The sequence below is a fragment of the Zonotrichia leucophrys genome, chromosome 27 (assembly GCF_028769735.1).
Source record: "Zonotrichia leucophrys gambelii isolate GWCS_2022_RI chromosome 27, RI_Zleu_2.0, whole genome shotgun sequence".
NCBI lineage: Eukaryota > Metazoa > Chordata > Aves > Passeriformes > Passerellidae > Zonotrichia > Zonotrichia leucophrys.
The window spans coordinates 4,931,785-4,945,994 of NC_088196.1; the positions used below are offsets into that span (position 1 = coordinate 4,931,785).

General features: G+C 57.2%; 2 protein-coding genes across 24 annotated transcripts in view; one reads left to right on the plus strand and one right to left on the minus strand.

The window, feature by feature from the left end:
- The window catches only part of KANSL1 (KAT8 regulatory NSL complex subunit 1), a 76,550-nt gene extending 71,701 nt beyond the window's left edge, over positions 1 to 4,849 (plus strand). For all 5 annotated transcript variants that reach the window (XM_064733464.1, XM_064733466.1, XM_064733463.1 and 2 more), the window contains 3 exons: positions 311 to 423; positions 1,667 to 1,913; positions 2,887 to 4,849. In XM_064733464.1, the coding sequence (XP_064589534.1) occupies positions 311 to 423; positions 1,667 to 1,913; positions 2,887 to 3,168 (642 nt within the window). In that variant the 3' untranslated portion in view covers positions 3,169 to 4,849. The remainder of the gene's footprint in view (positions 1 to 310; positions 424 to 1,666; positions 1,914 to 2,886) is intronic.
- A 341-nt stretch (positions 4,850 to 5,190) lies between these two features.
- The window catches only part of MAPT (microtubule associated protein tau), a 42,884-nt gene continuing 33,864 nt past the window's right edge, over positions 5,191 to 14,210 (minus strand). For 11 of the 19 annotated variants that reach the window (XM_064733476.1, XM_064733472.1, XM_064733482.1 and 8 more), the window contains 5 exons: positions 13,690 to 13,782; positions 13,450 to 13,542; positions 10,278 to 10,359; positions 10,023 to 10,135; positions 5,191 to 7,943 (listed from right to left, as the gene is read on the minus strand). In XM_064733476.1, the coding sequence (XP_064589546.1) occupies positions 7,728 to 7,943; positions 10,023 to 10,135; positions 10,278 to 10,359; positions 13,450 to 13,542; positions 13,690 to 13,782 (597 nt within the window). In that variant the 3' untranslated portion in view covers positions 5,191 to 7,727. The remainder of the gene's footprint in view (positions 7,944 to 10,022; positions 10,136 to 10,277; positions 10,360 to 13,449; positions 13,543 to 13,689; positions 13,783 to 14,210) is intronic. The other 8 variants (XM_064733484.1, XM_064733485.1, XM_064733483.1 and 5 more) reach the window with 2 other exon arrangements.

A 14,210-nucleotide genomic window follows, 5' to 3' on the forward strand; every position in this document is an offset into this window, starting at 1 on the left:
GTCTGTGGAGGGAACAGAGGCAGGGACCTCAGCAGGGAACCAGCAGCTGGGGTTGGTTCCTTTCCAGGGCTGCCAGAGCTCCAGGAGTGTTTGGACAAGCTCTGGGGCACAGGGTGGGATTGTTGGGGTGTCTGTGCAGGGCCAGGAGCTGCACTGGATGATGCCTGTGGGTCCCTCCCAACTCAGGACATTCTACAACTCAATGACAAACATTTAAATTCTCACTGCAACTAGTTCTGGAAAAACTATACAGAGATGGTCGTTTTACAGGAGAAAGCTCTGACCAAGCCCTCTGCCCTTCCCTTTCCAGGTTGAGGATTTGTCGGATTCAGCGTTCGCTGCTCGGCACGGGAAGTGTGAGGAGATGGAGCGGGCGCGGTGGCTCTGGAGCACGAGTGTCCCCCCTCAGCGCCGGGGCAGCAGGTACAGCCCTGCCCTCCTGCCCTCAGGGCCACATGCCCAGCACTGGGTGCTCACTGGGACTCGTACAAATGGCTGAAAGCTGCTGCTGGTGTTGAAAAGTTTGGTGTCATCCAGCTTGAGGAGCCCGTGTGGGAGGGGGCACAGCCTTGCTTAGGTGGGGCTGAAGCCACAGCCCAGTTTGGCTGCAGCCAGCTGCACCAAGTGCTTCCTCAAGCATTTCTGCTGCTCCAGAAGTGTGGGAGATGCTGTGCCAGCCCAGAGTCCAGGGGAAGGCACAGGGCTTGCAATGCCATCGTTCTGCAGGATCAGGGACACTGGCACTGGGCACTCAGTTCCCTTTCTGCTGTGTCTTTATGAGTGGGTGGGTGTCTAAAACCACCACTGTTTCCAGCTGTTGATCTCACCATTAACCTGCTCAAGAAGAGATTTGCTCTTCTCAGTTCCATCACCAGGGTTTGGTTGCCTGGAGTCACTTTGTTCTGGGGCAGAGCCACAGCTCTGTCCCTGCCCTCAATGCTGCTTTGGTTTCAGTTCCTGCCCTTGTGGGGGTTCCTGCAGGTGCAGACCTGGCCTGTGGCAAACCCCCCTCATGCTGCTGCCCTGTTTCCTCTGCAGCTGCAGTTCCCAGTGCTCCTGGAGACTGGGATGTTCTGCTGTTTCTTTAGCCCATTGCTTACCTCTGAAGTCCTTGATGGCCACTTGCTGTTGCATTTCATCTTGGAGAGTTGCATGTGGATTTGGGAACTCAGTTATTGTTTCTCTGCTTTAGCCTGTGGGTTTTTATCTGGACTCTGTGTCAGAGCTCAGACTTCTGTAATTCTTGGTTGAAATCTGAGATCTGATGTCTCAGGGTTTCACTGTGCTCCTCCCACTCCCAGCTGCTGAAATTGCTGCATTTCCAGCATTGCTGATTCCCTGCACTCAGTCCCTGAGCTGCTGCCAGGGGTCACCTGCTGTGAGGAGGGGGAAACACTTGGAAGTGTTTTGATTCCATAGGGAGCTTCTGATCATGGTGTTTGTGCAGCACTGGGAATGTGAGAGATGTGTGGGACACAGAACCTCAGGAGAGCAGCACCAGTGATGCACCCAGACACTGAAATGGGGCAGGGATGGGTCTGGGTGGATTTTATCTCTGGGCTGTGGCATTCCCTGCTCGTGTTCCCATCAGGGCAGAAGGATCCTGGGGTAGGATCAGGCAGCAGGGGGGAGCATGGCCGGGCTCTCAAACTTGCTCCTGTCTCAGGTCCTACAGGTCAACAGATGGACGGACAACCCCCCAGCTGGGGAACCCCTCGACTCCCCAGCCAGCATCCCCTGAGGTGGGCAACTACCACTCCCACTTGGAGCTGTCCCACACCCACTCACCACGCAGCCCCATCAGCCCCGAACTGCTCTGTGCCCCCCTGACCCCCCTGTCCCGGGACTCCCTGCGGCTCCTGTCCAGCGAGGACACGCGGTGCTCCACGCCCGAGGCCGGCCTGGACGAGCAGGTGGGTGCTGGCTGCGGCCAGGGCAGGTGGCACAGGTGTGGGGACACGGGTGTGAACCTGGTGTGGGGATACAGGTGTGGCACTGCAGGTCACCCTGCTGTGGGGACACAAGTGACCCTGGTGTGGGGACACGGGTGTGACACCACAGGTGATCCTGGTGTGGGGACACAGGTGTGACACCACAGGTGATCCTGCTGTGGGGACACAAGTGACCCTGGTGTGGGGAGGCAGCTGTGGCACCACAGGTGACCTGGTGTGGGGACACAAGTGACCCTGGTGTGGGGAGGCAGCTGTGGCACCACAGGTGACCTGGTGTGGGGACACAGGTGTGACACCACAGGTGACCCTGGTGTGGGGACACAGGTGTGACACCACAGGTGACCCTGGTGTGGGGACACAGGTGTGGCACTGCAGGTCACCCTGCTGTGGGGACACAAGTGACCCTGGTGTGGGGACACAGGTGTGGCACCACAGGTGACCCGGTGTGGGGACACAGGTGTGACACAGGGACCTGGTGTGGGACACAGGTGTACACCGCAGGTGACCTGCTGTGGGGACACAGTGACCCACAGGTGCACCCTGGTGGGTGGGACAGGTGACCAACTACTGGTGTGGGGTCATCAGTGACCCGGTGTGGCCGTGTAGTGGTGGGGAGGCAGACATGGCACCACAGGAGATCCTGGCATGGGGACACAGGTGACCCTGGTGTGGGGAACAGCCTGGCAGCTGCCTGTGGGCAGTGCTGGAGCGCTGGCCCAGGTGGGATCAGGGCATAGGAAGTGCTGCCAGCAGCTGGCTCCCTGTGGAGCTCCCGTGTCCTCTCCTCATCTGCTGAAGCTTCCCAGATGCTGCTCAGAGCTGGGAACCCGCACCAGGACCAGCTCTGAGCTCTGGATCCATGCGGGGAGTGAGGGCACACAGCTTTTGGGGGATTTTCTGGGGATTTTCCATAACTCCTCTGTCCCTCCCGCAGGCCGTGCAGCCCTGGGAGCGCCGCACCTTCCCGCTCTCGTACGACCCCCGGACGGAGTGCGAGGAGCAGCCCGACCCCCAGGACCGGCTCTCGCGCTGCACCCGCCGCACGTCGGGCAGCAAATCCTCCCGGGAATGCGATGGCACTTCGGCTTCGCCCAGCCTGCCCAGCCTCAAGAGCCGAGCCCCGCTGGCCCCCCCCTCCTCCTCCTCTTCCTCCTCCTCTTCCTCCTCCTCCTCCTCCTCCTCCTGCTCTGCAGTCCTGCGGCCAGCGCACAGATAGAGACACACGGGAGACATGAGCAAACCAACACACAGAACTAACTCTTGGCATTAAAGCTTCCAAAATCTGCGTTTGATATTCAAACATCCTGCCGGGAATTTTCACAGTTTTTAGTGAATTTAAGGAGTTTAGAAACTGTTGTTTTCCTTTTTTTTTTTTTTTTTTTTTGTTTTGTTTCTTTTTTTTTTTTTTTCCTTCTCCATGTTTCCTCGTCACATGAATGAGCCCCCAGATTCCTCCCAGCGGAGTGAAGCCTCGGGAGGGGAGCAGCCCACCAGACCCCCTCCCCTTTCCTCCCTCCTTTAGGTGTATAAAACTAGAGCACAGGATTTAGCTGACTAGCAGATTTCGGGGATAGTTTTTCCCACCAAAAGGGTGTCGTTTTCTCTTAACCCACTCCCCCCACCCTGAAAGGTTTTAGTGGAGTGAAATTAGTGGTGAAAAGTGATGTCTTGGGATTGCAACCTTCACTGTCTGGCTGTCCTCACCTGCAGAGTGCCCACCTGCACTTCACCCTCCTGCGTTTTCCTGCCCCAGGTTGTAGTTCCAGGTATCCAAAGGGGGGGATTCTGTCCCTCCCTGGTCCTCGCTCTGCCCCTGGGGACACCTCTCCCTTCCTTCTCCCCTGGTTTGGAGCAGCCTGGCTCTGGCTGCATTCCTGGCAGGGGGAAAGGAGGGACCTTGTGGCTGCTCCACACTCAGCTTGGCAGGGGTGGGAGTTGGGGGGAAGCACCTTGTGCACACCGGGTGTGTGGCGAGGGCAGGGAGGGGAAGAGCCCCCGATGCTTTGAGCAGGAGCAGAATTCCCGGAGCGCTTGGATGATGCCCTTTGGGGTGAGGCTGTTCAGCTGGGGCTGGGGGAGCTGTGAGCGAGGCCGGGCACAAGGGGGCAGAGAGAGAAGAATGGAGGCAGCTCCTGGTGGGGGATCGGGCTCACCACAGCTTCGCTCCACTCCCGCACCGTCCCAGCTCCGGTGCCGGTTCCGTTTCATTTCGGGGCGCCCGCCGTGCCCCCTCCTGACAGGTCTTTGAGTTTGAGCCCAGTTCGTTGTTCCTCCCCGTCCCCTCCCGCAGCGATCCCGGACCCCGCACACCGTCCCCATGTCACGCTTCCCGCTCCCGACGGTGTGGCTCCTGGGCCCTGTCCTGTTGCTAGCATTGTGCCTGTCTTATGTATAATCACATCACCAAAAAAAGAAAACGGGAAAAAAAAAAAATACAAAGGACTTTTTTTTTTTTTTTTTTTTTTTTTTCCATTTTGTAATCGTAAAGAAATAGTCGCTGAACTGCTTCATGGTCGGGGTTTTCACAATTTTCAACATGATCTCGTGGTTTTGGTTCTGTTCTAGTTTAAAGGATCCGTCATCGTTTCTTTAAAACAAAAACCCAACAGACAACGGCGCTACCATATCCCTCTGCAGAAGTGCTTTTCTATTTATAAGGTTGAAAATTCTGAATAACCCTTTTAGCATTATAAAAACCACACAAAAAAAAAACCCACCTTGTATTTTGTAAATATTTTCTTTTCCTGCTTTGAGCTGTGTAATGTCCTTGTTATATAGAAATGCTTTTCTTCCGAGAAGCTGATCTTTGTTAATGTCTTGATTCTGTTGGCAAAGCACAAATGTGCTTATAAAAAAAAAAAAAAGAAGAAAAGATTAAAAAAAAAATTAAAATGTAATATTCCATTTGATGAGTGTGAAACGCTGGGCTGGGACAGGGAAGGGGCCCTCAGTGCACTCAGATCAACTGCTTCCCTCCTGCGTTTCAGTGGCCTCTTTTTTGCTGTGTGATGTTATTTTACAATTCTGGGATTGGGAGTTATTTTACATTTCTGGGGTTAACTGGGTGCTGCTGGTTCTCATCCAGGGAAGCACTGTTATGTCCTTTCTGGCTCCAGCAGGCAGAGGTGTGGCAGCTTAAAAAGTAAAAAATTGGAACCCAGTCCCTGCCCCTGTCGATGCCTCTGTGGATGGATCCCTCACCCCACATCCCCCCATGCAAAAGAGGTGCCAGTTACCATTATCGTAGTAATGACTTTATTTCCAAATTCACTTTTACGGCAACAGTGTAAACCAGTTGTTAAACACACGATACACTATGGACACCCACAGACAGAAGCTAAGCTAGAATGATACACTGAGATCAAACCTTCCCTCCCCTCCCCGGCGCGGCGCGGGGGGCACGGGGCTGCCAACACCACACAGGCTGGCACCGACCTTGGCTAACACGCAGAATCTTTTGGAGTGCAGAAATACGATTTTTTTTGTTTTGTTTTGTTTTAAATCAGTGCCGGTTTTAACCCTTTTCAGACCCAAGATGTGTGTGGAGTAAAGGAAAAGCCGGGGGTCGGGTTTTGTCCGGCTGCTCACCGGAGCCTCGGGCCTGGGTCTGAAGGCAGGGTTGGGGCAGGGGACGTGGCTCGGGCTGCTGGAGGGGACAGCGGGTGACGTGGTGGCTGTAAAGGGCTGTCCTGGCTCCCCACAGCCCCCGGGGGGGACAAGAGCGGGGCTGAGGACACTCAGAGTGGGAAGGGGCTGCTCACTGGAGCTCGGTGCACCGAGGCCGTCCCACCCTGGGTGCTGGTGTCCCTCAGGGGCTGCACGGAGGGGACAGGGCTGGCACAGGACGGGCGAGCTCAGCTACCCCGTCCTGCAGCCCAGAGGGGTAAGGAGGTGATGCTTTGAGGGTTCTCCCAACTTGCTCGTTCTACAAAGGACAAAAAGCGCGGCGGCTCCTACAGCGCTACAGAGTCAGGGACGGAGCACAGAGTCTTACAATCATGGAGTCAAGTGAACGGAGCGAGTGACAAGCTGGACACGATGGTGCTGCTGGACCAGCCTCTCCCCAGCAACAAAGCAGCTCCTGGGGCTGCACAGAGAAGGGTTGGACCCCCCAGACCATCTCCATCCACAGCCAGGCCTGCGGGAGCCCAGCCCTGCAGAGGGACAGGGGCAGCAGGGGGTTCACAGCTCCCACAGGTCCTGTCCGGGGAGGAATTGCTGCTCTGCCCAGACACAGCTGCTCTGGCAGCCTCGGTGGCACCCAGCCACCACCCCAAGGACAACCAGGGGCCCTGACCCCCCGCCAGCCCTGTCGGACCAGGATTGCAGCCCTTGCTGGGAAAGCACGGCTTTCCCTGCAGCACGGCCCGGGGTGCAGAGCCCCCTCTGCCCTCCCAGCTCCAGCTGAACCCCCAGAGCTCGGCTGGGGCCCCTGGGGGAGACAGGAGGACAGGGCAGGACACACAGCTGCTCTGGTGGCATCTCGGCCTCTTTGGTTGTAGAGGGAAGGGGCAGGCAGGGACAGCCACGGGACCCCCTCGTGCTCCCAGGGAGCCACAGGAACAGGAGCAGCCAAAGCAATAACTGGAGTGGCTCCTGTCCCCGAGTGTGCTGGGGCGGTCAGTGCCGTGCGAGGGGTGAGATGCTGCCAACTCACACCGGGGAGCGCCCGCAAAGGGGCTTCAGTGCCAGGGAGCAGCCGCTGGCCCCGGGCTGGCGGAGCTGCTGCCGCCTCCCCCGCGTCCTGCCGGGGTCTCACCGCTGCCACCGGCACAGCAGAGCCATGGAGCTGCCACCTCCGCCATCGCTGGGCTGACCTTGCAGGGAAAGAAAAAGAACAACCCAAAAATGTCACAAGCTGCACCCAAATCCAGGAGCCATCCCAGCCCTGGCGCTGTGGGTGCCCCTCCTCCGGCAGACATGCGGTGCCGGGCTCCTCCTGCGGCACCGGGGCTGGGCGCGGCCGGAGCCGGCGCGGGGCAGCTCAAAACTACTTACAGCATTTATTTTTCAAACACATGCTCGTTTATGAAAACAATCACCCTGGCACGGTCCAAGCATATACAGACAAATCTACTCTACGACACGAGGGGCTGCCAAAGGAATGGGGAAAAGCCTCTACTCATCCACTCAGCGGTTCCAGCACAGCCACGGAGAGGGGAACGGCCGCCCGGGGCCCCTCGGAGCGGGCACCCGGCCTCGCCGGGACTCCAGCTGCCGGAGCTGAGAGCGGGTTAGGGGGTACCTGGCCGTTATCTTCATACACATCTCGGCTTTCGGAAATAAAAACAAAAGGTTTCTTCCAAATCAGCAGGCAAATTTAACGCGGGGAGCAGGGAGGGAGGGAGGGCGCCTCCCCGCAGCCCTGGCCAGCGGCAGGACACGGGCTGGGCCGGGTCACAGCCCCGTCCCGGGAGCGCCACCCGCTGCCCCGGGCTGTGGCCGCCCCTCGGGCCCCCTCCCCGCCTCGCCGGGGCCCCGGGCAGGGCTGGGACAGCGAGGGCAGGAGCGGGGGCAGCGCGGGGACGCGACGGGACGGGCTGTGCGCTCCGAGGAGCAGGGGGAGAGGAGGTTTTGTACCTCATAGTGTCACTGATTTTGAAGTCCTGGAGCTAGAGCTGAATGAACAGTAAAAGCAGGTTAAATCATTAACCAGTTAGGGACGGGGAAGCAGCTGTAAAAGGAACAGAGGAAGAAGGCCAGATTATTATTTTTGTTTCTTTTCTTTTTCGTTTCCTTTCCTTGTCTTCTCTCCTGGTGGCCGCCGCGCCGCGATCACAAGCCCTGCTTGGCCAGCGAGGCGGACACCTCGTCGGCTAGCGTGGCCAGCTGGGGGGAGTCCACCAGGTTGATGCTGCCGCTGGAGGAGACGTTGCTAAGGCGGCGCGGGGAGGCGTCTCCGGAGATGGTCGGGGACTTGTAGACGATTTCGGCGCCGTGGTCGGTCTTGGCTTTGGCGTTCTCGCGGAAGGTCAGCTTGTGAGTCTCAATCTGAGAGGGAGAGGAGGGCGGTCAGGGGCAAGGCCAGGGGACAGAGGGATCTGCCAGGTGTGCACTCAGACACGGCTGCTGAGAGGTGGCAGCAGAGCTCAGTGTCCCCAGTGCCCCAGGCCTCGGTGTGGCACCAGAGGGGACAGCAGGACCTGAGCACCTGGGTGCTGCCAAATCCTCCCCAGGACAGCAGGACCTGAGCACCTGGATGCAGCCAAATCCTGCCCAGGACAGCAGGACCTGAGCACCTGGGTGCTGCCAAATCCTCCCCACGACAGCAGGACCTGAGCACCTGGATGCAGCCAAATCCTCCCCACGACAGCAGGACCTGAGCACCTGGGTGCTGCCAAATCCTGCCCAGGCAAGGTCCTGGCTCCAGAGGGCACAACCTGGGCTGCTCCCACTCCCCTGGCAGAGATCATGGGGGCACACAGCACGTGAAGCTCCCCCTCAGCCCACGGAGCTGCTCCCAGGAGCCAAACCCCTCTCCCGCTGAACTGGATCTGGTTTGCTACTTACAGGTGCCCTGCCCAGCCGAGTGCAAGGCTGGGGGCTGGCTCTCCATGGGGCTGAGTGGCTCCAGCACCAGGGCCTGGAGCCCAGCGGGGTCTGGGCTCGGGGTCCAGCTCTTGTCTTCCTTGCCTTTCTCTCTCTACAGGTGAAGAAACCCACCCAGGGCAGTGGGGGGCAAAAAATGCATCAGCAACAAAAAAACCATGATCCAAGAAATGCCAGCCAGAAGGAAAAAGACGAAAAAAAATATAGAAAAGAAATAGAAAACTGGGGAGAAAAAGATCTGAAAAACAGGGCCATTCACTGACGCATAGAAAGAAGAGTGGCTGCATTTGGAGCCTGGGAGGAAAACTCCAGGAACAGCACAGGAGAGCACAGGGACTTGGGCAGAGCACAGAGCACCCAGCTCCCCAGGGCACACCCAGCACAGGAACCAGAGCTCAGCCCAAAGAGCTGCGGACTGTGAGTCCCAGTGTGGATCTGTGTGTCACAGAGCAAGGAGGGACCTGGGGACATGGGCAAGGGGCAGCAGAGCTGCACCTGCACTCAGTCACACCCAGAACCTCCTCCAGGTTTAGGCAGGGGAGGAGCAGCCACCAGGCTGGAAGGCCGAGGTGGTGATGCCACTGCTGGGTCAAAGCCTTGCCAAGAAACGCAAAAAATTCCCCTGCAAAGGGCAAGATCTTCAAACTATGGCCCAGTGAATGTGCCAGGACGTGACAGAGCCATCACTGGATCACAAAACCGATGCCAAAGGCTCAGTGAAGCACAGGGGAGCTGATGCACGGCAGAGAGAAGGGTAAGGAAGTCAAGCGGTCCCGCAGTCAGAGGCCAGCTGGAGGTGAGAGCTGGAGCTGCACAGAGAACACGTGGCCAAGAACAAAGTGCCAAAATACAGGAGCTGAAACAGAGCCTTCCCCTCCCATTGAGACCAAAGTGCTGCAAAAACAAGCAAGACAAAACCCGCTTTTCCCCGGGGAAGCTGAACCCTGCGTGCGGCCAGGCTGGATCTCAGCTCTGTGCTCACCTGATGTCCTCACCCCCTGGCTGCTGGGGACTCGGTGGCCTTGAAGCCCAGCTGTGGGGCTGCTTTACTTGGCCAAGACTCACTGAAATCACCATCAAAGCCTGGCTGGGAACAGCCCAGCCCCAGCTCACCTCCCTGACCCGAGTGCCTTTTGTCTCTCAATTTAATCCCCCAAACACTCCCTCCCTTCACAGAGCCCTGGGTCAGGAGGGAGAAATCACCTCCTGAAGGGCCAGTTTGCTGCAAAGTCACCTGCTCTAAATAAAGCTGAGCCTTTAATGCTCCACTCTCACTGGGGAGCCAGCACCTCTGCAGCTGCCAGCTCGGTGTCACAGCAGCAGCAGCACAGCACGGCACTGGCTGATTGTGACACTTGGTGGGGATGGTTTGAGACACAAAAATCTTGAGAGGCAGCAGAGAGAGCAGGAAACCACAGCAGAGGCTGCCCCTGGCTGGTGCTCACTCAGGGGCCATCCTGGGCAGTGCCACCACTCTGTCCCCTGTCCCCTCACACCCACCTGTCCCCAGGGCCCCTTTACCTTTTTATTGCCTCCTCCAGGGACGTGGCTGATGTTATCTAGGGACCCGATTTTCGACTGCACCTTATCTTTGAAGTCCAGTTTCTCAGATTTCACCTCCACCTGGCCACCACCTGCAGGAGAGGGGTGAGAGGTGGCTCAGGAGCTGGGGCAGCACCCAGCACTGCAGGGCTCACTGGGGTGCTGCATTCACCGCCTCCCTCAGCCCCTGCCCAGCCCTGTGCCCCTGTCACACCCCCTGAGCCCCAGGGGTACCTGGTTTGTGGTGGATGTTGCCCAGGGAACCACATTTGGATGTCACATGGCTCAGGTCCACTGGCTTGTAAACGATTTGCACCTGCCCGTGGGAGAGAGGAGAAGGGGATGAGCTGGTGGCCAGCACGGGCAGCTGGGGAGGGGGAGCACAACACACAGCAGCACCTGAGCTGGATTGGAGGGAAAGGACAGCTCCAGCCCCGGGAGGATTAATGACACCAAAGAAACTGCCATCAGAAATGGGAGATCATTAATGCCCGTGTGCAGGAGCCTCTTAACATGTCAGCATGCACGAGATCACCTCTCCACAGAGGGGGGAGTAGAGGCAATTTTTAAGTGCTCGAAGTGAGAGAGAAAGTGGAGTGGTAATTAATTTAAGATTTGCATACACATCATCCAAAAGGAGGAGATATACCAGAGAGAAAAACGTAAAAAATAAATACCTTTTCTGGTGTAAAACATAAAGCTTATGTCCACAAAAACTGAAAGAACAGAAATGATCAATGTGCACAGAACTTTCAAAAGAGTGACCAAAATATGCATTTCTGAAAAATGCTGTAATGGAAATAAGGGTTAAAAGAATAAAAAAAAAAAAGCAAAGCAAAATCTAAATATCTGGAGTTGACATCATAGAAATTAAAATGGCAATTATAAAGTATTGAACCACAGCAGCATTTTGTGACATTCAAGCCCTGTTTTTTTTGCTGTGCTTTGCCCACGATGTCTCTGAGTTGGGCTCCAGCATTGCAGGGATCCCCCCCCGTCCCCAGAGCGCTCGTGGCACGGACAGGGGGACACGGGACAGACACAGGGACAGCGCGGGGCTGCAGGGCTGGGCAGCAGCCACACAGCAGGGAGGAGCCTCAGGGCAGGCACACACACGGCAGCCACGGCAGCAGCACGAGACAAGGGGGACAAAACACCCCCAGAGCCCCCCAGGTCACCCTGGAGCCTGGTGGGGGGCTCCCCCAGCCCTGAGGGGCAGCTGCTGCTGGGTGAGTGGGGCTGGGCAGGAGAAATGGCACCATCCACCCCTCAGGGTGGCTCTGGGGCAGCCTGGCCTCTCCAGGGAGCATCTGCTGCTCTCGGTGCTGCCCAGCAGTGTGGTGCTCTCAGCAGCCCCAGCAGGATGGGCCAGCACCAAAGGGAGGTGTGAGAGGAGCTGCTCCTCCCAGCAGCCCCCAGATCATCACCAAGGATCCACTGCTCCCCGTCCCAGCACCAAAGCGCCAGGGGAAGGTGCATCCTGCAGTCCTCACCTGGCCCCAGCACCCTCAGTGAGTGCCACAGCCCTGAGAAACAACCCCGAGCCCAGCCTGGAGCCAGGAACAGGAGCACGAGCCCCAGGCACAGAGCCCTGCTGCCCTGCCTTGTCTCTGCTGCTCACACAGACCAAAGGGCACGTTCGACAGGAGACAGAGAGGGAGGAAAGCAACCCCTCGGGGTCTGGGAGCACACCGTGACACAGACGTGGGGACAGCGCAGGGAAAGGTCACAAGTTTGATGCACTTGGGCAGGAGAGGAGCTGGATTTGGTTGGAAAGCAGGAAACAGACCCAAAAAGGGCAGCTGGGGCCTTTCTAATCCCAGCTGTGACCCTGAAGGGTCTCTCAGCAATTCAGGCACCACTGAGACCTGGGACTGAAAGTCCTCTCGTTTCCAGAACAAGCAGTCAGCAATTAATGGAACTTTGTGCCCTCATTCCCAGCCCCTTTTGTGACAGACAGGACTCTGTCATCCCTTCCCATCCTGCTGGGGAGCAGAGAAGGATCCTCCCCGTTTTAGCAAGAAAGGAGAAGGAGAACAGAGCTGTTTGCCTGGGAAAGCAGTGCCAGAGACCTGGGGATCCCACCCTCAGCACCAGCAATGCCAACTCCTGCCTGGGGCATGCCCTGGGCAGAGCACCCACAGCTTCAAAGCCCAGGCACCAAGGCCAGGGAAGCAGGGATGGCTGGGCAGGGGCTGTGCCATGTCCCAAAGCCCTGGGGTCTCTTGTTGCCCCCTCCCAAGGAGCCCCAGCACAGCCTGACACTGCCCCTGCTGCTCCCAGAGCTGCTGCAGCCACATCAAACAGAGCCCATGGGGTTTTCAGCTCTGGCAGGGCCCCCCAGATGAAAATCCAGGTAATTCTCAACCCAGAGCAGCTGCAAAGGCCCACGGGGTGAGCTCTGTGGAGGAGGGACCAGCTCATCACCAGCCACAGCACTGGGGGTTCATGGCCAGCACCAGCTCCTGGCCCAGCTCACCCTGGGCAGCCCAGAGCAAGGAACAGGAACAACCATGGGGCTGCTTCACAGGGCTCTGAGCTCTGCACAGCAGCTCCTCTGGCCTGGCAGGGAACTGCAGAGTGACCCCAAATTTCAGCCAGAGGTTGCAAATCCAGCTGTGTCCCTGTGTTCACCTGCCAAGCCCTCTGCAAGGCTCAGCTTCTCAGGGAGGGCGTCCACAGAGATCAAGGAAAACCCACGGGGAACATCTCAGAGCAGGCCCCACAAGCCCCAGTGACACAGCCTGGGGCCTCAGGGATGTGCCTTCCTCGGCCCAGCATCTTTCCTGGACCCAAACTGTAAACCCACCGACCTCTGTGGAGTTTCTCCAGGTTTCTGGCACAGTAACTGAAAGCTGAGTCTGTTATTTATGTGGGAACAGCTGGAAATGCCAGTGCTCAAATCAATTAGCTCAACAATACCTCAGGCTCAGCCCCCGTGGGCGCTGCTGGACACATTCATTAGCAAGGAGAAACTCAATATTTGCATGGATCATACTTGCCTGATGGGAACGGGCACGTTCACATGTTGGGCAGGATCATGTCCAATTTAGCAGCACATTGAGCAATGAGGGCTGGGTCTGCTCATAAACCCACCCATCTCCTGCATCACCCAGTGCCAGGGGCCCATCCCACAGCCCAGGAGGCTTCCAGGCAGTGCAGAGCCCTGGGGTTACTGGGATCTTTGGTTACAGACGTGGTTTGGACACGGGGCAGTTAGTTCTGTCCATGGCAGGCATGTCCAGGACTCGTTAGGGTTCATTTTTGGGTTAAGGGGTTAAATGACAGCACGTCCCCAATGGCTATGTGACAGCAGCGTGGCTGCAGATAGCATTGGTGATTAGTGTAACAACATGCCACTAAAATCAGGATTATTACAGAGCATTCAAAGTGTGAAGGTACTCACACTGCCTCCGCCCGGGATGTGTTTGATATTATCCTTTGAGCCACACCTGGATTGAACGCTGCTAAAGTCCAGCTTCTTATTAATTATCTGCACCTTTGGTAGCCAGAAAAGAGTCATTGCACGTCACCAATAGCTATCTGCTGGCAGGGACACTGCAGATAGCATTGGCAGTTCAGTGTACACAACATGCCAGTTATCATCAGCACTAAGATAGAGCATTGAAAGTGTGAAGGTACTCACACTGCCTCCGCCCGGGATGTGTTTGATATTATCCTTTGAGCCACACTTGGATTGAACGCTGCTAAAGTCCAGCTTCTTATTAATTATCTGCACCTTTAGTAGCCAGAAAAGAGCGTGAGAAACAACATGACCATCTGCAGCTTGACCATGTGTTACAGCCCTAAAACCAGGAACCTGCCTTCCAATGCCAGCAGCAAAAAGGAAAACCTAAATCACTGCCTTGCTGCACAGATTTGTCTGTTGCTGGGCTGGAAAGGGAAGGTGGAGGTGGGCAGGTCATAGCTCCAGACTGGACAGGCTGGGGAGTGCTGCAGCCCTGGGTCCCAGGCTAAACACCAGCAAACAGCTCAGCCTGGATCCTTCCACTGAACAGAGCAGGGAATCAATGGGCAGCACAGCAAACCCACTGGGAGGCAGGGCTGGGGCACCAGCAGGGCCCAGAGACCCCAGCAGGGCTCACAGACAGCCCCTGCACAGCCAGTGGAATGACCAGGGATGGAGCTGAGAGAAAAACGCCTGCC